The sequence below is a fragment of the Camelus dromedarius genome, chromosome 28 (genome assembly GCF_036321535.1).
Source record: "Camelus dromedarius isolate mCamDro1 chromosome 28, mCamDro1.pat, whole genome shotgun sequence".
Classification (NCBI taxonomy): domain Eukaryota; kingdom Metazoa; phylum Chordata; class Mammalia; order Artiodactyla; family Camelidae; genus Camelus; species Camelus dromedarius.
In genome coordinates this window covers 23,793,158-23,815,236 of record NC_087463.1, presented here as the reverse complement: position 1 = coordinate 23,815,236, position 22,079 = coordinate 23,793,158, and the positions used below count along the sequence as shown (strand labels likewise).

Genomic DNA, 22,079 nt, shown 5'->3' with positions numbered 1-22,079 from the left:
ATAGAGATTGCTATTGAGGCTGTTAGTATGAATAAAATTATCTAAAGGGTATTTGGAGCACTGTTTTTCAGTCCTTCTGAAAAAATACAGATGCCTGGGTCTCTCTCCAGGAATTCTGATTTAATTGGTCTTAGATGGAGCTGCAAATATTATTATATTAGAATGTCTCTCCATTGGGATGCCACTGGCATCTGGAGGTCTGGGCTAGAGAGGAAAGAAGACATAGAACAAATTTCTGGAAAATAACATGTAAGGGACGGCAGGGTCAGGAGAAAGGCAACATGAACTGTAAAAAAAAAAAAAAAAAAAAAAAAAGCCAGAGAGTGTCAGGATTATATTTTATTCTGTAAGGCACTCATTTTCAAGTAATCATGTATCTCAGTTCTGGATACATTTTGATACCCAGGCCTGCAAGGCTTTCGTTTTAAAGCCGTTCAAAGGTGACAGTCAATGTGTATTTAAGAACTGGTGTGGAGGGGACAGCAGTCATTCAGAATGATTGCTGACCACATGGGGAGCAGGCCCAGCTGTGCCAGGTCTTAACTTCCAGGTTTCTGGAAGGCGTTGGTCTTTGAAGAGAGCCAAGTGCGTGGGAGGCACTCGAAGGACTCAAGACAGCTGTTCACGAACTAGGATCAAAGGGTGGATATTCCAACAAATGTAATGGCTAGTCTGGGGGTACCCTGGCTGAATGGGATGCCAGAATTTTGAACTGTTTTGGCCCTGACAAGGGAGGGGCGGAAGGATATGAGTAAATGCGTCCAGTCCACGTGAAGCTTTAGAGAGCTGCTCGCCCTAGCAGGCTCCTCCGTGATTGTTAGAGCGCTATTGACACGTTTATGAAGATATGCTATTTACAGTTCTCTCAACAATGACCCTTTGTGGGAAATCCACAAAGACAAGTACTGTGCTTGAGTGCTGAAAAAAAGAAGATGGATAGATTTTTTTATCTTTACTGAGTAGATTTAGAGAGGAGCTTTTTTTTTTTTAAAAGCAGTTTTTCCCACATAAACAGGAGTTGGATTGGAGGTATATAGACACTTGAGAAAGTGGGAAAACACAGGAAAGCCTGAAAGAGTACAGTATCTTAAGACACATAATGTGCCTGAAGGGGTCTGAGCTTGGGCTGTGCACAGGGTGAAAAGACCCTGGTGGTTTGAGCTGTAGCACACTTTCAGAAAACCTACATGTCCAGCGCGTTGATCATTTTCCTAAAGCTGATAGAGAGTTGGTGAATAAGTTTAAACCTGAGAGTGACATGATAAGACCTGTGTTCTAGAAAAATGACTCTTCACATCCTTGGATACACACCTTGATCGGATCGAGACCTCTGACTGGGACTCTCGATTGTGTAACTCCTTGCTGGACAAATCTCAGGGGGTTTCTGACCTTCAGACTGGGTTCTCCCAGAGATATGGGAAAAGTGACAGAAAGATGCTTCTCTACTTTTTAAACCTGAGTTCACAGCCTTTCACAAAAATACTGCGATTTGTTCATACTGTATTAGACACTATAATGGCCAGTTTTATATCAGAACAATATTCAACATCATCAGTTTTAAGAATCATCCTTAGACACTCTTATAAAAATGTTATCTCTTAGACTGCTAAGTGTAAAAAACCTGCTTTGTGTTTCTATGCGTATCGTGATCAAAGTTTGATAGAACGTATTTAGCTAAAATCTGAAGTAGAATCATAAAAATTGAACTACAGCTTTAAAAAGGACCTTCTAGACATAGTTTTTCCTTCTTGTTTTTTTCAGCTGCCCCAAGACAGTGCATTGAACTTTACTTTGATGAAAAGTACTCTATTGAACCGTCTTGGGAGTGCAAATTTGATCATATTGAAGTTCGAGATGGACCTTTTGGATTTTCTCCAATAATTGGACGTTTTTGTGGACAACAAAATCCACCTGTAATAAAATCCAGCGGCAGATTTCTATGGATTAAATTTTTTGCTGATGGCGAGTTGGAATCTATGGGATTTTCAGCTCGGTACAATTTCACACCTGGTAAGTGGTGGCTTGTTTTTTCCCTTTTATCTTTTTCTTCCTTGGTCTATTGTCATAGTATGAAAACTCTTGTAAGACAACTTCACAATTTTTCACAGGTTCCCAGTTCTATTTAAAACCAAACCTACAATGCTCTCTCTTTTTGTTTCATAAATTCTGAAAGGAAAATAATTTTTTCTTAAAATTTAGCCTGCAGTAGAGGTAAAGCCTGGAGACTCAGGGGTCTACATGGTCATCAGCAACACAGTTCATTGATGGGACTTACATTATGCTGAAACATGTAATTTGAGACACAGTCTGTAATAGAGAGATTAATTATACATTGAATCCCAGAAAACTTGAAAAGGCAATTGCAATATTGTAAAATGTATCCATCAAAATGATCTTTGGAGAACTTGAGTAAAAAATTCATTTGTTCTGAAAATTATAACTTTTAAAGCAAATGGATCTTACTGTATAAAGCAGTCTAATTTCTTTTTAGAAATGCAAATTTCTAAAAGTTGCAATGAAAGGACAAATGAACCTCATTGCAGCCAAATATTCATTTGCAAGGCCTGGCAGGCATTATCTGTTATTACATAATTATCCATTCTGTGTTAATTTTCCTTTTAACCTGTTTAAGATTAAAAAGGGTCTGTAATGTTGACTGCCTTACTTAGGGTGAGTTATTTATTACAACAAAAATAGTTACCACATTTTTAAACTGCAAGAACATCAGGCTGAAGTAATTTGAGATTTGATAAAGTCATTTTTTAAAATAAAAATGATTCAAATTACCTAAAGCACGTTATTTATATAGAGTTACATATTTTTTCAAGTTTGTACATATTGTTTTACTCAGGTTATAACAGATAATACATTAAATTGGAATATATGTAAAACTTGTTCAAGTTTCTATTCTAAGTTACAGAAGTAGCGTCAGAGCAGGGCTATGATGCTCAGTTCAAGCATAACATTGTTTAGAATAATATAAGATTTATGATGATTTTCATTATATTATGGCTTAATAATACAGTAATTTAGATAAGACGGATATTAACTGTACCACATGCATTCGCCTTAAACATTAGGAATATTTTTTGTGATATGACTAAGAGACTGGTTTTTATTATGCTTTGCTAATATCGGATCGGTTGCAGAAGTCATGGGTATTTTGCAGGTGACAATGAAACTAACTGACGTGTTCCAAAGAAGTGTAAAACATTGAGATTATTTTACTAGGGCTGGAATTGTCAATGGAAATGTGTATATATGTATGTATATATATATATTTATATTTTTATTAACTGGTAAGTTTGAGTATAAACCAGGACCTTAAAGATAATGGCACAGGGTATGGTCTGGGCTTTTGTAAGTTATATTTTCTTCTTGAGGTTGGTGATTATGGGAGTGATGTTAGTCTCATAAGGATCGTAGGGTCGGCCAACATACTTTATCCACTTAAGCGATGCTATCCACGTTTCTAGCTCCACTTGAGATACATCAGTGGTGGTGCTCGATCTGATATCCTAGGTTTTGAAAACCCTTTCTGTTCCTGTGCACTGTTCTTCTTGCTCCTTGTTTCATGAGAGTCATCTTACATGAAGTAAGATGCGACGGGGAAGATAGACGGGGAAGATTTTTATTACCAGGAACAAGTGAATCAGAAGGGGATGTGAGGAGATGATTCCATGAAATTAACCATGAGTTAAGGATGGACTGAGGCTTCTGTGTCACCCGGATAAACAGAGTAAAGTGTACCGGGGCACCTACACGTGGCATCTGAAGGCAAAGGAAGACCATAAAAGGGAGACTTGTAAACCTCCATGCCTGCAGAAGTTGGCATGCTCTGGCCCCAGGCCACTGCCTGGGTGGCACCATAATCTACAAGTCATTCCAGAAAGAGGCGATATTGAGGAAGCTGCTTAGTTAATGAAAGAGGAAGGGGGCAAGGCTTAGTGGTGATTTAGATGGCATTTAGGGAATAGGGATTCGGGCAGGTTTTAGTTTAATTTGGGCTTAAATTTGTTTGGTAGTCCGCTTCATGTGGTGATTTGGGGAAATGGAGCGAGCAGATTTCCTCAAGTCAACTTACTGATTTAAGTTATAAAGCATTGCTGAAATCTTGAGGAATGCACATGATGAGGGGACCTGCCCACCAGAGCACCCCGAGCACCGGACCCCACCCAGTGCGGCTGTGAGGAACTCTAGTTTTGGAAGCAAACTGGGCTCCCAGTTCCGGTTTTCCTACTTCTTGCTTGTTGTGAACCTTGGACGTGATGTTTGCCGTTTTAAGCCTCAATATCTTTATTGTAAAATACGGATAACATTGACTACCTCACAAGGTTGTTTGAAGGTTGATTGATTACCGACCAATGCATATTTATGAATTTTTTCACTTCCCATAAGATCTCAACTATTTATAGCTAATATTTTATCAGTTTGATCCCATGTTCTTCAAAAGTATAGGAGGCTTGGCATAGTTTATTGACAGAACAAATGCCCCAGGTTTTTGACATTACAGCTGCTCTTTCCCTGATTTTTTGGGGGGGTGATTGTGTGAAACATACCTACATAATGTCACTTTTCCTTGTTAGGTTCATCTAAACGGGCCCAGGTCTCCACGTGAGGGTTATGGTTATTTCTAATGGCAGTCACGGACATGTTAGGGCGGAAATAGCCATGGGAAGGGCACATGATCTTTATTATTTTTGAGAATTTGCCACAAACTGGGATCTAGAGCTAAATTTATAGTCTCAGAAGCTTGATGTCAACACACTGAGAATGTATCCACTCCTAGGAATGGATCACATTAGCCCTGCTAAAAAGACTGAGTATGTGTATATACGTGTAAACGCATACACATACCTGTACACATATACACACATGTAAACATGTGTGCATTTTCAGTAAGAATTCTTGGAATCACAAAGCTCAATGTTTCTTGTATGCAAACATACATGGGTATCCAGGTTGAATGAAAATGATTGTGTAGTGAGTATGAAATCCAAATATGGAAGTTTCATCATTCAACACACAATAGCATCCGAGCTGAGGGACATGATAATTCATCTCCATAACATGGATCATTTTCCCAGTGATGCTCAAGGTCTCAGACTGCCATGGTCAGCTGCCCTCTCCACTCTTGAGCTGCCAACTTGCCTGACCGGGTCACTAATTTGGGTCAACTCTTACCTTAAACCTTGTTTCTATCTCTTAGTATCTGAATGTCTTTGACTTTATTTTCTACTCAAGTTTAAAACATAGCTCTGTAATCCTTAGCTCCTGTGTTCCTAGTAGCTGAGCTTCTGGACTGGTGGTAGATGAGAACTAGCCAATGGGAGGTCATGTGTGGACTTGGAGGTAGGAAGTCAGAGCCAGAAAGATGCCACAGATACACTCCTCAAAGGGTTTTCCTATGTCTTCTGACACATTTTGATGACTCTGCAGGTTTTCTTTCAAGGCTTGTGGTTATTCCTGGGCACTGTGCCGTTTCCCGGGCCCACAGCACAGTGATGAATCACCTAGGATTGCAGTCTAGCAGCACGAGAAGGTTTATGAGATTGAACAACAGTTAGAAAGAAGTCAGCTGGTCGGTCAAACCTTGGGGCCTGCAGAAATGAAGGACAGGGTGAGGTTTGAAAAAGGCCAAGGAACTCAGATCCCTGGTGGGAGGCCCCTGAATAGTGCCCACTGGGCAGACCTCTTTTTCCTGTGTAAACACGGTCGTGCTGTGCGCTGTCCTCAACATACACTCTCCCACTTAAGAGAGATGAGCTCAGAGTCACTGAAAAGGTTACAAGTTCCATGATGGGAAATGTGATAACTCACAAATAATTTAGCAAGAAAACATATAAAAGTGTTCATTGAAAAAGAACGATACTATTTTCTCATCTTAATAATAGTATTTTTCTTTTAAAAAAAGTTTAAGCCAAATGCATTGTAGAAAAATGAATAATGAGAAAATATTTTATAATAAAATTACTTTAATGATACTATAATAATATTCACCAAACTTGTAACAATGATTACCCTAGATGACGTGAGGGGTCAGGGGATGAGAAGTAACTGAAGGGACCAAGATGGAGATACAGTGAAAATTTATCAGCGTTACCAGGGATGCTCAAATTCTTGAAAAGGATGCTATATTGTTTTCAGTACTACTTATATTAATAAAAATTATTTAAGATAAATTAAAAGAGAGGAAATTCCATAGTTGGCCATTTTAAATGAATCTTCATTAGAATTTTAAAATGTATTTTTCAATGATTTTTGAACTTGGAATGAATTTTTAGAAGGGGGAAATACCATTTCTCCACAATCCTCAATTTTTTTTTTTAACTCAAACTGAGAATGCCTTTTAAGTAGGGAAAAACTCTTCCCTGTTACAGCCCACTGTGCCCAAGTCGCAATTTTCTTTGCTACTTGAAAATACAGACTAAGAAGAAAACATGTGACCATCTACTGTATCCCCAGTCCAGAGGCGTTATCAGGGACTTTATTCAATATCAAGAACAAATCAGATAAACTAGGTCCTACCTACTGTAGAGCACAGGGACCCATATCCAGTAGCTTGTAATAACCTATGATGAAACAGAATATGAGAAAGAATATATGTATACACGTAGAAGCGAATCACTATGCTGCACATCAGAAATTAACACGGCATTGTACATTAACTATACCTCAGTAAAGAAATTGCGAAAAACAAACCTCCAAAAAACCAAAAAGAAAGAACACCCAGGATGTTCTACTCTTGCAGAAAGTAACCCTTTCTTCCAATCTCTTTAGGAACAAAGAGTGTTAGCCTCGTGCTTTCTCTCCTAATGGAAGGATTTTATCCTCTTTACAGACATAGAATGCGATGTTTTTGGAATCTTCCTCTTTTGATGTTATTTTTTTCTGAACTTGTTTTATGAAGCAAAGTTACACGCACCCCACTGGAGAAATTTAACTTGAGGATTTTACCTCTAAGTACCAAATAGGTGAGGTCGAGTTAGGGATTGGCGTGAAAGTCAGTGGAGTTGTTAAATAGGTTGAAATCATTATGATACTTTGTCCTTAAGTAGCACCTTTCATCTGAGGAGCCTAGAGTGTTTTAGGAACATTCTGCCCAGTTTCTAGCCTCCTTTCAAACTCTGCGCTGATTGACTTCAAAGGCAACGGAAAGGATACACTGCAGTGCGGTGATTTAAATTCAGTGTTTTAAAATGATTTCTATGCATCTTAAATGAAATATATTGTTTAGGTAAAATATTGTCATGGATTCGATGTTACTTTAATTATCCAAGGCAGTGGTTTTCCTCTTTCTATTTGAAATTGGAATGTATGTGTGAATGTTAACCATGCTGAAAATTCCTAAATTTTCTTGTCTAGATAATCAGAGTTCAGATATTTGCTCTGGCAAGAAAGAAAACGAATATTTGTCCATCTATGTATATCATTTCTCCAATAACTAAAGTTCAATTTGAATTTTACACTAAAAGATGAAAGAATAAGTTTAAAGGCTAAAGTGAAAAGAAAGACTTCATCTCATTATTTTTCACATAGAAATAAAAGATTGACTAAATTTAGTTCAGATAATATTGTATTGTCTTTCTATTATGCTTACACTGTAGACCCCAAATATTCTAATTTCAGCCCCAGCAAAGGCTGTCAAATGAAAAATGTATGAAACAAAATCACATTTCTTCTTGGGGCTGATTTTTCAAGAAATGAGGTTAAAAACTTGAGTCACAGTAGGGACAAAATTGCCAACATGTACTACGTAGCAAAGATACTCATGTGGGGGCAATTTGATCTACCCCGGACTCTTATCCACCTAGACTGCGACTTGGTCGATCTGATCGATGCAAAAGAGACTCTAGGGGAGGGATGAGAAAGAGAGAGAGAGACAAAGTGCTGTTTGGTCTAGGTGGGTGTTCAGGAGAGAAGTTGAGAGTGGGAGAGAGAATTTCCAGGATTAGCTCCCATCTGTACAGAGAATATTGAAAGCAGTGGCAAAGGAGAAGGAAGATTTTTTAAAGAAGCTTCCTGTGCAGAAAGAATCCCTTCCTCATCTTGTGTTTTCCTGGAAAGGAGGAGAAAAGTGTTTAGGTGTTTTTATATTTATTTAATGATTAATTGCTGGACTGCATGCTTTTGAATGTGGTACCTCTGAGACTGGACCATGTGGACGCTCAGGTACGTTTCCATTGTAGGTGTGTATTTTCTTTAGATCTGAAAGAGACCTTGCAGTATGTCTCATTCAGTCTTATCATTTTAAAGATAAAGAAACCAATGGTCTAGAGAAAATGTGTTGTGCTCAGGTTCATGAATTCTGTGTGGAGGTCAAGCTACTGCTAGTTTACCAGTTACATAACCACTGTGCTGACACATCTTCTGCAGAGGGGAGACATTATGACTTTAATTACATCACATACTGCAAGTACTTTTAGTTTAGTTATATTAAGAAATTTAATTAAGAGATAATACCGTATCAGCCACATCCCACCATTACTGGTGCATGAATTTTAAAATTCACCTTTTCCATGTTGCCTGGAGTGTCTTTCAATTCACAGTGACCAAAAGGCAATGATTTGTCTTCCTCCCCTCTACCTCTGTTATGAAAATTGCCTTTTCAACCCACCTGAGCCTAAAGTGTGTGCTTCATTTCCTGTTCTTAAAACCTGCTGTTACTGACATGATCAGTCGTGTGTATAATGATCTCGTGGGTTGGAACCTGTGACTTACGTGCTACTCACGGGAAAACTTTAATTTCTTTCTAGATCTCCCACAGTTATTTCTCCTTTCTCGCACGCATGTTTCTCTGACTTTTTCTTGTGATGCCAATTGCTTCTAGTCACCCACACCATCCCTCTCTCCAGGCTGCTGTGTACAGTTGTGCATGTTAAGGACGTTAGATTGAGGGAGAGAGAAGAGCTGATTCCATTCACATCCAGATGCCCTGGAGCAGAGCCATACCCAGAAATGGGTACTGTGTACTGATCTTCACAAAGGTGTCTTACAGACTAGCCAAGATCATGCATTGACCCGTCATAGCATCATCTTTGAACCCAGTCACACATTTGTCCCAACATCAAAGCACCAGCATCCAGCCTTCACTTAAATTGTCCTAAAGAGGGATTGTATTATTTGAGCAAGAGAAACATTCAAGCAACAAAACAAAAGAAAGAATGCATGTGCTCTCTCTCCATTCTGCATTCTCTTGTTTTTTCTTGGTGCCCATAGTTACCAGGCCTTTTGGTAAAGTCTTCCCTTAGAAAACTCTAACATTTAACTTATTCTTGCATGCTCAAGAGGTGTGCTTTTCAAATTATAAACGTCCTATATATTTCGCCTAAGAAAGTGTTATAATCTGGGCTTTTCTTTTTTAACATTTTCTTTCACAATGATTTGCAGAAAGTGTGAGGCTTATTGTTATTTGATTTATGCTCACATCAAATAAAATAATTATCAGGAAAACAACCCACAGTGCTCTTTTCTTGACCAAGAATGTTTTCCCATTTTAGAATTTGTATGCCATAGCTCATGTAACTATTCTGAGTGAATGCACAGAGTAACGTAATCTCCACTAGGCTGTATTTGCCGCTTACATTTATTCAGCAAATACCTATTGATTTACTGTGCTAACACTCTAGAACTACAGTAGGTACAAGACCCTGTCCTCCCTCCCATGATTCATATTCTACAACAATAGGAAACTCATGTGTAGCAGACGGAGTAATACCCTTCTCCTTTCAAAAAAATATGTTCATGTCTATGACTTAATCTCTGGAATCTGTGAATATATTTGATTACATGGCAATGGGAATTGAAGATAGTACGTTGGATTAAGGATGCTGATCAGCTTGCTTTAATACAACAACTTTGGATTATCTGGGAGGGCCCAAAGGATTCACAGAAGTCCTTCAGCTTGGAAGAGGGAGGCAGAAGGCTCAGTGGCAGAATGATGCAGTGTGATAAATGCTCAAATGCCCATTGTTGGCTTTGACGATGGAAAGTACCCATGAACCAAGGAATGTGGGCAGACTCTAGGAGCTGGAAAAGGCAAGGAGTGGATTTTCTCCTAGAGCCTCCAGAAAGAGAACACCACTTATCAACTTGATTTTAACCCAGTCCAGATTTGGCATCCAGAACTGTAAGATGATATATTTGTGTGGTTTCAAGGCACTGCATTTGTAATAATTTGTTACAGGAGCAAAGGGAAACTAATATAGCAAGTGACTAACATTTAAAATATGTGTTAAGATTTGAGAAGTAATGTAAAAATTAAACAAACGATGTAAGAATTCACCTTTGGGACAGAAATCATAACAGTTTGGGTCTATCAGTTTAAAATTTTAAAATACTTTTGTTCCAAACATAAAAATAAAATCCTCTCAGCTGGACTTTCCTATACATAAATTGATATTCTATTTCTATATATGTATATATACATCTCTCTCTCTATATATCCTTTGATTTTATGTGAATGCCATCTTTATGCATAAATATGGCAGAAACCCCAACAAAATAGCAACTTGCAATCCTTTTCAGAGATGTGCATGGGATGGTGGTATTTTTATTTGTGGCAATAATAGCTATTTGCAGAACCTGGCACTCTTTAAGCTCTGCCTCTTCATGGCATATCTGCCTGATGCCTTTGCTTCAAAAGAGCGATGCTGTCTGTTCTTGCCTGCTCAGTTGGCCAGTGTCCCACCATTCCACAGCTATGCTGACTTGCTTGAAATTCTGCTTTAGTGCATCCTTATGGCATTTTCCTTTTCCAATTGATTTCAGACACTTCACTTCAACCAGACTACCGCAAGAATTACAGAGTGATTTTAAGATAGTAGGACTGTTCACAATCAGCAGGGCGTGTGCTACAAAGGAACTAAATCTGACTTTTTTTTTTAAGCAGAAGGACATATTAGTTATACACATGTCACTTCTGTTCTGTTGTCTGTTGATCATAACCCAAATCAGAAGACCCGTTCTATTCCCTTGGAACTTTTCTCTTGAAATTTGCACTTCAAAGCCCCAAGGAATTTCTCCAAGTGATTCAGAGAGAAATGAGATACAGAAAGCAGCACTACCTTAAAGCATTCCCAGACTCTATTATGCTCGCTGGTGCAGTCCGAAAGGGAAGTGTATTTCCTTTAGCGGATTTGGCGGGCAAACCAAGTGGGCTGTGCAGCATGGTCAGCGGCTGGGCTGATGAACTAGGAAAGCACAGATGAGGGTTGTCATGGCAACCACAGGTAAAGTCCAGACATGGAGGGTTTCCGTGGCCGTGAAAAGGAACCAGGCTTGCAGAGATCTGCTGTCGTCGTTAATTGGTTAACAGGCGAGAAAATTATCCCTAGCTTTTTTTTGCGTGTGCATATTACTTTCCTTTAATAACCATTTTCAAATAATATTTACGTCTTAATTTTCCATTAAAAGAAAATTATTATTGGAAAGCAATATAGCCATGCTTACTTTCTGTTGTTAACTGTGTTGCTGTTTGTATCATTTCCATCTATCCACTTCGTTTACCATCCTCTTGGTTCCACTCTGCATCTTCCTGCCCCCCGCCTTCCTTCTCAGCAACTTTTAGTTACCTGAGCAGTGGCCGCATACCTCCCTCCCTGATGGCTCCTGGACAGTGTGTCTCCCACTGCCCTCTGCTCACAGGCTGCTGAGTGTCTAGGCTCTGCGTTGTACCTCCTGACTCTTCCAGCCCCGTTTTTTGGTCTGCTCCCACATTTTCTAGAAAAAAATTCTGATTATCATTTCCATCTGAACTATTTATGAGCCCTTAATAGAAATGTAGCAATGATATGAATAAATATCAAAATATTTATTTCAAATATTCAAAATATTCAAAGTATCATTGTTGGCGTTTGTGTTCTTTGGGCTAAACTCTTCACGTCTAGCTTGAATTGGTTATAGCTTTTTCATCTGTTACCAACTTATATGTTCTGTTCTAGATCATAAAGTAATTCACAATAAAGCCCCGCTTTCTGTTAACCTAAGGGAAATTGGGCCTAAGAATATGATTTGGTATATTTTCTCATTATCTATGGATGAAATGTTCTTTTATGCCTACGAGGTACCCATGTTCTAAAAAAGTTCCTCGGTGGTTTCAAGTTATTTTCAATGTAACCTATATTTCCTCATCAGGGAAATATTAGTAATTTGAGGCCATAATTTATAATACATATTTAACTTTACAAAGTTTATTTTAGGTAGTCCTTTAAAATGTCCTGGAGGATGCGTAGTTTCCTTCAGAGACTATTGGCAATTTGCTGAATCTTTTCTATAGTCTGTCTATTTGGGTCTTCAGTTTTTCATCTCTGTGTAAATCCATTTTCTCATAATTTCATAGCTTTTTTTTTAAAGCTTTCATATTATATATGTATACAAAGATATAATAGCTTCATGAAACATGGTCAAACGAGGGCCATAGTGCTGGATTGTCTGAGTGTAAATTTTGACTTGGAAACTTTTTTCTTATGTGACTTTCGCAAAAGCAATTTACTTAATCTCTTGGAGTTTCAGTTTCCTCGTGTAACCAGCACTTGACACGTTATTATTATGGATTTTGTTACCTAATGATGATACAGTCAAAATATGATATTCCCTGAGATCATATCTAAACCTCTGACTCATTATTTCATAGATTCATTCAACCACAGTAGAAGATTATTGATCCATAACTGGTCCAGACTGTATAATAAATGCTGAGATATGAAAATGTTTGAGATGCAGAATCTAGTCTTGAAGAACTTACAGTGTATTTGAGGAAACAAATATTTGTACCCAAAATAGTGAGCGCCATGGTAAGTGTGCAGAGTCCTGGCATCTAAAGGATGGATTGGGGTGTGACCGGATGTGACATGAGACCTGTCCCTTAGTGCCATGTCCCCGCACAGCCCTCACTGCATCCTCACGATGGATCCTGCGTCCTCCTGTGCTGACTCAGCCAGAGCTCCATCATGCCCTTGTGAAGTACATTACAAAAAACATTCTTTCTCTCCATCAGACCAAACTTCTCAAAAGAAAGGAGCTTTGGTTTACATCTTTAAACTCCTAGTGCCTTATCAGCACCTAGCATTAGCTGATGTTTACTGAAATTTACGTGAATGGATATCTAAATGAGTTGATGTATGACTGAATGGAGTTAAATAATCAAAGATGGTAGGAGGAGTGAGATACCAGGTACAGAAAATTGATAAAATGTACGGCAGGTAGTCAAGACCATTTGGAAGGTAGACGTGTGACCCTGAAAGGAGAGATGCTGAAATGAGATTGATTCAGAGAACGAACGGTTCTGTAAGCCATGGTAATGATACAAACATAACTTCAGGAGAAGTGGGAAATATACTAATATTTTAAATTGAATTGCAACATTTGAGGCCTCTGTTGCAGGCCTGTGACTTATCAGAATGTGGAGGATGGATTGAGTAGAGAGAGAACAGAAGCACAGAAAACAGAGATCACACAGGTGAGAAATTGTGAGAACCAAGATGAGCGCAGTGTGCGCAGCGATGCAGTGAAAGCAAATACGGACTCAGTGGGGTTTAGAGGCATCCCAGGTGTGCATGTTGAGAAAAGGAGGTAGAAATGACTGAAGTTTCCATCCCAAATGATGTACTTATGTCATAACTTACACTGCAGAATTAAAAGAACAGAATATGCTTGTTTGTTTTTCAAGATGTCAAACAAGAAGTACCAGTGTGACATCTTTGTGGGTACATTGCAAAGGCTGTTTCAGCTCCGAGCTGAAGCCCAGGAGAGCAGCCGGGGAAGGTGGAGACGTGAGCTAATTAGAGAACTAAGGACAAAACCCCACCTCATTATGACGTCCACAAATTAAAATAGAACCTTACATGAATTTGAGCCAATACTCTTGTCTAAGTAAAATAGAACACAAAATTGTGTATTTTTGGAGTCTTAACATTTTATTCAGTCTTGGCTTCTTCTTTATAGACAATTTTAGCCAGTTATCACTTGGCATCAGTTTTTCTTTGGCTATCAGTGAACTTTAGCAATACATTTTATTTTCTGAAGTACAGGAAGAGTATCTCTTCTGTCTCGTGCTTGGAGTCTTCCAATAATTAGGGACTTTTCCCTAAATTACGTAGAGAATTGCTTCCATGAAACTGGTTACAAAGGGTGAGCTTCCCTGGGATATTTTTGAAAGGTGCAAGGGTAGCGGTGAGCCACTTTGCAGATTAAAGGACAGATCATTTAATAATATTTTCTTTTCCTTTTTGTGTGACTTCGCTATACTCCCTTTTAGGAATGACCTCGTTTATTCATAGTTACTTTTGATAATATAATATCTCTACTAACAGGGTGATTTCAGGAGTCCTGCAAGATTTGAAGAAATAATTTGATCCCACTTAATAAAGAAGCCAGGGAGGGAGGAAAGAGTCACTTTTCTCTATTCATTACTTCCTTGTCACTCATATAATATTTACTCTACTACTTTATCTGTTGCTTGACTCTCTCTATTGGATTTATGCTAATTACAACTGTAAGCTGTTACACTGTAAAATAGAGATGGTGTTCACTCTAGGCTGCTATTCAGATGGTTGTGATAAGAAAAGGGAAACTGCTTTGGAAAGTATCCTGATACATATATCCTGTATATTTACAAAAAAATAACTATTTTATCAAAAGTATTTGAATTTGTTTATTAGGTAAAACATCTCCCGCCCACATTTCTTCATGAAATTGTCCAGCAGAACAGTATGTGATAAATGCAGTCATTCAAAGTTAATTTAAATGAAGTAATGGTATAATGAGACAGTGATTCTTGCTTTCTACAATCTGATTATCAGATATTCATCTTAATAAAAATAATAAATTGCTGAGTTCTTGTTATATGCCAGGCGTTGTGCTAAGCACGTTACATGCATTGCCTCATTTCATCTTTATAGCCCACCTATGTGGTATTATATCATTGCCATTCTTGTTTTGAATTAAAAAAAAAGACTTAAAATGTTTAAATGTTGTTCTCAAGGTCATCTCCCTAGCAAAGCTGAAATTTGAACACAATAAATGTATATATTTAGGTATTATGCCTCACTGTCAACAAATATCTATTTGTTTCAGGGCTTAACTTCTCAAAAATTGATTTTGTTTCACTCTTTGTGATTTTATTGTGGAGCACTGAGATGTTTTCAGTCATCCTAGAATTTATCCTTTCTTTATTTTCTTCCATCTTTCATATAATGGCAACATTTGTCCCTATGTCACAATTAAGCAAAAAAATTCTCCTGGATTTTTAAAATTTTAAATACAAGATGTTACTTTTTGTATTGGCATCATCATTATCTTCATCATCATGTTAATCATCAGTATTAGTAATCAATAATAATAATATCACTGATATAATTTATACTGAATCAGTTTTAAACCCATAAATATAACATTTTTGTCAGGTACATTACAAATATGTAGAAAGCGATTAATTTGTTCAATCTATATGTTGCCAACTAGTAGAAAAAAGGTGAGTAACAGTTTCAAATGCTGAAATAATGGACTTCAGCCGTCTTCATTTTGAATTTATCCCCCCATGGGTACTACTTTCTATTTCTGTGTATTTTTTTTCAAAATTAATTTTGAAACAATTTCAAACAGAGAAAAAATGCAAACATAGTGAAAATACCTTCCCATCCTCCTCCAAACCTTTTCTGAATAAATTTAATTTGTTTTAGTAAGTGAAAAAAATAGCAGCAGTTAGCTTACCTGTTCATTAAATTTCAGAAATAGCTCAATATGTTTTCTCCCCACCATGCTTTCTTTTTTAAATTTAATTTAATTTAATTTAATTTTTTATCTTTTAAATTTTTATTTCATTGAGTTATAGTCAGTTTACAATGTTGTGTCTATTTCCAGTGTACTGCACACTTTTTTCAGTTATACATGAACGTACATATATTCATTGTCACATTCTTTCTCACTGTGAGCTACCACATCTTGTATACATCTCCCTGTGCTATATAGTATAATCTTGTTTATCTACTCTAAATATACCTGTCAGTATCTACAAATTTCGAACTCCCAGTCTGTCCCTTCCCACCCTCCTAACCCCTGGCAACCACAAGTTTGTGTTCTATGTCTATGAGTCTGTTTCTGTTTTGTATTTATGTTTGTTTGCCTTTTTCTTTTCTTTTCTTTTTTCACCACACTTTCTTGACCATGAATGTCAACATGCTACAGCCCTGTCCATTTAGCTGGTGGGGACAGGTGAGAACATCACTTGACACAGAATATGAAAACAAATCTGTGTATGTTCATGTGTGACTGAAGAACTATGCTGTACACCAGAAATGGGCACAACATTGTAAACTGACTATACTTCAATAAAAACATATATATACACACACACACACATATATATATATATATATATATATACACACATACATATACATATATACATAAAAAACAACATATATACATAAAAAACAACAGTTATTTCCATTAAACAATGTTCAAACTATTCAGGAGTATTTTTTAACTTTTGCTTATTTTAAGTTTCAAGTTACCAGCATGATAAACCACACATTAAAAAAAAACAGAATTAAATAGTATCACTTGCTAATCAAACAATACCAATATTAAGAACAGCTTTTTATAATACTACTGAATAAGTGAAATATACATGTAAACACCAAAACATGTATATTTTGTAAATAGAAAGCTGAATTAGAATAAACCATACTTCATTCTATCTATTGCTGGCAGCCTGTATAAACCTGAGAGCAGCCAGCAGAATACACGAGGCTGGTCTAGGCTCGTATCAATCCTGTGGATGATGGTAAGAAACAAGAAGATATTGTGTAACAGGGATTATAAGCATCGCCTGCCAGATGTTACCTACTAGCTCAAGAAACAGAGTTATAAGGTCTACTTATTCCAGAATATGAGTTAATAAAAGCCTGAGGAAGACAAGTTAACTATTTCTTAATTCTTATGCAGTATGATTTAGAAGTGGTTCTTCCTGAGGAATAAATGTGAGTAAATAAAATCTGAAGTGTTTAGCGGGGAGGGTATAGCTCAGTGGTAGAGTACATGCTTAGCATGCACGAGGTCCTAGGTTCAATCCCCAGTGCCTCCATTAAAAGTAATAAATAAATAAATCGCCTAATTACCTCCACCCACCCACCCCCGCCAGAAACAAAATCTAGTTTTTATATTGCCCTGAGAGAAATTTGATCTTTATGAGAGTGATGCAAACTACTCTAATTTCAGACCTGAGAGTTATTAACTATTGCAAACAATGTTTTTCCTTAAAGTTTATTGAGTCCTACTGAAAATTGTTGGCTATTGTGAAATATTTTTGTAAATAAATTTCAGGAACTACATTTATATTTTATTTTTGAAGAATTACAAAATATTTTACATTGCACCAAATTTTAAGAGTTAAGCACATGGTAGAGCCGAGGGAACACTTAGTTCTTCTATCATTTATCCATTTATTCATGTTCTAGGCACTGAAGGTAACAAATAAATACAACTCAGACTGCTCACATCCTACCTTGGGAGATAGGAGGTACCATGTGATATATGTCATAACAAAGGTAACATACGGTTTTAAGGAAGTGAGTGCCCTGAACTCAGAGGAGCCTAGACAACAGAGAAGCACTCTCAAGAGGTAAATCCAAATCCAGTCTCAAAACACTTAGAAGAGCTAAAAGGAAGTTATGAACAGGCCTTCCAGAGTCTTGGACCATGATGCCCAAAGACAGAAATACTGCTGTTGCTTTTTCACCAAAGAAATTGCAAGTGACTTGTCTTGACCGAAATAAAGGCTATGCACAAAGACATAATAAATGATGTGTTCAGGAAAGTTACCCAAGATGAAAGTCCATTTTTGCTATACTAACGTATTTGAGTTTAGTCTTGAAACAGTGAAAACTTCTGAAAGATTTTATGTGTGGAGATGATCACAGTTGAAACATAAAAATATCGTTGGATTGCAAGATAGAAAGTAAATTGGGAGAGGGTGGAATTGTTGAATCAGGAAGCTGTAAAAGGTGTCCAGGTGAATGAATGCAACTCCTAGTGGTATCACTGGAAATGAACAGGAAGGTATGGCTTCAAGAGTTATGAAGGTGTTAAAATTTATAACAAATGTTCTCTGATTATGTGAGGAGAAGAGACAGTGGGTTACACTGGAACACTTTTGGTTTGTGGTACCTTCGAAATATAGAAATGAGGTAACTCAGTGCCTTTTATTATCTGACATGCCAGGCTGTAATTCCGTGAAGAGATAAATATTTTTTTAATTCATTGCTGTAGCTCCACTTGTTGGATAGAATTTTAAGTGTATGAGAGAGGTCCGGTCTCTGGAATCAGTTGTATTAGTCACTGGCATGGGGGTGGTCATGGAAACGATGGGTGTCGATGACGTTGCTCAGCAAAGAAATATCAAGAAAGATAAAGGCAACATTTGAGTAGGTGTCCTGGCAAGAAAGCCAAAAGGCTGCTATTTGAGAAACCTAAAATAAATACTCTGATGGCTGGCTAGCTAGTGTCAGGAAAAAGTGAGCTCTAAGTGGGGGAGTGGGGGTGCCAGAAACCAAGGGAAAGAGACCTTTTCAAGTCAAGTTAGTTTGTGATATATAAGATAGAGTGTGATTATCAACCAGATTTTTGCATTTAGAAGAAGTGATTGATATTTCTGTCAAATACAATTTTCCTGAGTGGTTAAGGTGGAATTCAGTCTGCAGAGAACTAAGCAGTGAACAAAACTGAGTGACTGGAGCCTATAAGCATAGAATAATCTTCCAAGAACCTTTTCTGTGAAAGGAATAATGTGGTGAGAGGATGAAAAAGAGTAGCTGGTTGAATCTGCAGAGTTAACAACAGGATGGGGGTGTTAAAGTTCATCTTTTGTCACTTTTTTTGTGCAAGACTTGGCTTCACTAGGAATTGGCCTTCAGACACCTTAAGACAGATTTCCTCATATCTTGCTTCTGCCTGGTGAAACTCACCTCCTTCCTGCCCATCCTGCTACCCTCAAAATGAAATCTGCTCCTCCAAAAATTCTGGCAGTCTTCTTTATCATATCTGTTCATTGAGGAATTGGAAGCCATCCCACAGCCCCATGACCTCTGTTATTTTTGTCGTTTTTCTACTTCTTACCTGGGATACTTGTTTAGATGTCCCAGTCCCATCCAGTGCCCAGTAACAGTGATAGGATAATGGTCTTCTGAAATGTAGGTGGTGCCGCCAACATTGCTGAAGTTCACACCTAGAAGCCGACCTGTTTCCGGTGTTTGGAGACTGTCCATGGGGCTGAACATGTGGACGCAGATGCCACAGCTTTTGCCAATTTCAGCAGCACTATTCCCACTCTCGCAAACCCGAGCCAATATAGCGCTGCTGTTCCTATCTCATGTGGGGGCTGCTTCCTCACTCATGCTGCCGCTTCCCCCAGTCTGTGGATGACTTACATACACCATACGATAGGATGATAAAGCAATAGATATTTTAGGACTTCCTCTTTGATTTCAGCCACATATGTAGCTCTGGGGACTGGACTGAGGTGATCTCATAGACATACACTATGAGCTCTTCCATACTGCCTTCCCCCTTTACTTGTACAACCTACAACCAGGAGTCTCTCTTTTCTTGGACAGAAGTTAATTTTTCTCCCCTGTGGATACACTCCAAATGTATTCAGCAGTATCCTAATATGCCTGGGTCAGTCCTAGGGTAATGCATTTTAGCCTCAAACTGTAATAAAGCAATGCTTATTTATCGCTCAGTATGGGCTTGCTGTCTTTAGAGCTATACTGATGTGCCTGATACAGTAAGAGCAGCGCGATCTTATGGTCCTGATGAAAGAACAGTGTGTCAGTATGCGCTGCCTCAGTTTGAGAGAAGCTGGCCAAACATTGGTTTGTTCCCTAGGGTTTCCATTCTGTCCCTATTATTCCATTTATTTTTCAGTCTACTTTTTGGCAAAGGAGGAAATAACTTGCTTGAATTCTAAAAAGTAAGCATATGCTAGAGTAAAACAAACATAGATTTATTTTTAAAAGCTAAAGTCAAAGCTGGATGTTAAAATACATATTAAAATTTCACAGGTTTGAGTCATGTCAGGTATGTCAGGAATGTGCTAGGACTGTGAAAATACAACAACAGAGATAATAATAAATAGTATCATGATTAGATTTAATAACTGGTTGGAGTGTCTTGGATAGTTTTGGACCTTTATTCTTACATCAAAGAAATTGAGACTTAGCTTGGAAGGTAGATCACTGTTGGGATTTTGGTTGGTCTAGAGCAACTTGAGGAGAGCTAGCATTTTTAATATACTGGGTCTTATATTTCTTGAACATGGTGCATGGTGTAAACCACCTCCTATTTAGGTCTTACCTAATCCTTTTCGCTGTCGTTCAGTTCTAAGTCTTTTCTTCCTTTCTTTTTTTTTTAATTTTCATTCTTTTTATTGAAGTGTAGTCAGTTTACAATGTTGTGTCAAAAAGTTTCTTAAAATTTATTTGAACCATTCTTTTTTTTTCCTGCAATGATTGTGGTTTTCACTTTCTAAGTGAGTTTATTATTGTTACTGACTCCTAATTTAAGTTGCATTGTAATCAGAAGGTGTGGAGTGATCCTTGTTACCATGTTGTTTGTTTACTGCCCTTTCCTGCATTTGAGGCTGTTCTCAGATCATTTTCTTTGGGAACTACAGCCTCAAAATTTTCTTTAGAATAAGTCTCTTGGAGGTAAAATCTTCCCGTGTTTACTTGCTGTCTAAATGTCTTTATTTCTCCTTCATCCTTGAAAGATCCTTTGGCCGAGTGACAATTCTAGATTGACAGGTGTTGTCTCTCAGCTCTTAGTAAATGTTATTTGACTGTCTGTTGGCTTGTGTTTTTGCCATTGACACGTCTGCCATCACTCTATCTGTCATTTCCTTTAATTGACTTTCTGCCCTTTCAAGGTTGTATCGTCCGTTTCTGTGCTTAGTGTTTCTGCTGCCATGTGTCTACACGGATTTCCTTTTATTTATTTATTTTCCTGCAAGATATTACACCTTCTAGATCAGCAGCTTCGTATTTTCACCAGCTCCAAAAAATGTTTAGCTATTATGTCTTTAAGTCGTGCCAATTTTTGATTGTGGTCCTTAACAAATTTATAGATGGAAATTCCATTTTTAGCCTCTTTTAAAAAATAATTTCTCATGGTATACTTCTTTTTGCAAATGCCGCTTTTCCATACATCACATATATATACCTACAGAAAGTAGATTCTGTATTTGATGATTCCAGACTCAGGGGTCTGTTGAATCTATTTCTGCTGGCTGTCATGTAGAGAGACGGCCCTTCTCCTTTGGGTGAGTTCTTCATAGTCTTTTTTAACCTATTGCCACGTGTGGACTAATTTGGGGAAGCTCTCCTCTTAAGATGGCTTGTTCTGCTTCTGCTTTGTTTCTGCCAGTAGCAAAGAGTAACGCCTGTCGAAGACTGCCTCAGCACCCTCAAAAGTGTTGGTTTCCAAAGTTCAAAGCCGCCACAGAGATGTCTGCATAGGACTCATGCATCAGCAAGACCCTCCCTTTCAGCAACACCCACATTCAGACAGATTTGCATCTGCACTTCTGTGCCCCCAATTCCCTCTTCTTCCAGGCCTGTCTACTCACCCTGGATTCCAGGTGTCTCTCCCAGCTACTGCAGGTCATTTCAGCCCAGGCTCCATCAGGGTCATAGGATAGTTTGAGCCTGAGTCATCCTGCAGCTAGTGGACCAGTGAGGCCCCCAAGAGTGTGACTGAGCATCATTGGGGAAGTGTGTGTGCACATATGTATGTGTACATGTGTGTGGACAAGTACAATGCTTCTCAAAACTTCTAGTCGATTCATATGGCAGGAAACAGAATCTTTAGAGTCAATTTCTAGCACTTATTTTACTATGAATATATAAACGTCAAGAAAAAATATAGAGACTGAATATAAAATTCTACAGACCCACTCAGAGCCTTTCCAAATACTGGAAGGTTTCCATTAAATAGGTCACTTACGTATTTGAGAACAACCACTAGATATATAGAAATACTGTCTATAATTTCCAAGCCATCAATGAATTTAAAGGGAATGT

The 22,079-nt window shown here is 37.8% G+C and overlaps 1 protein-coding gene across 4 annotated transcripts in view; it reads left to right on the top strand.

Moving 5' to 3' along the window:
- Positions 1-22,079, top strand: part of NETO1 (neuropilin and tolloid like 1) — an 80,069-nt gene that overhangs the window by 5,724 nt on the left and 52,266 nt on the right. For all 4 annotated transcript variants that reach the window (XM_064480432.1, XM_010998935.3, XM_031441750.2 and 1 more), the window contains exon 4: positions 1,762-2,010. In XM_064480432.1, the coding sequence (XP_064336502.1) occupies positions 1,762-2,010 (249 nt within the window). The remainder of the gene's footprint in view (positions 1-1,761; positions 2,011-22,079) is intronic.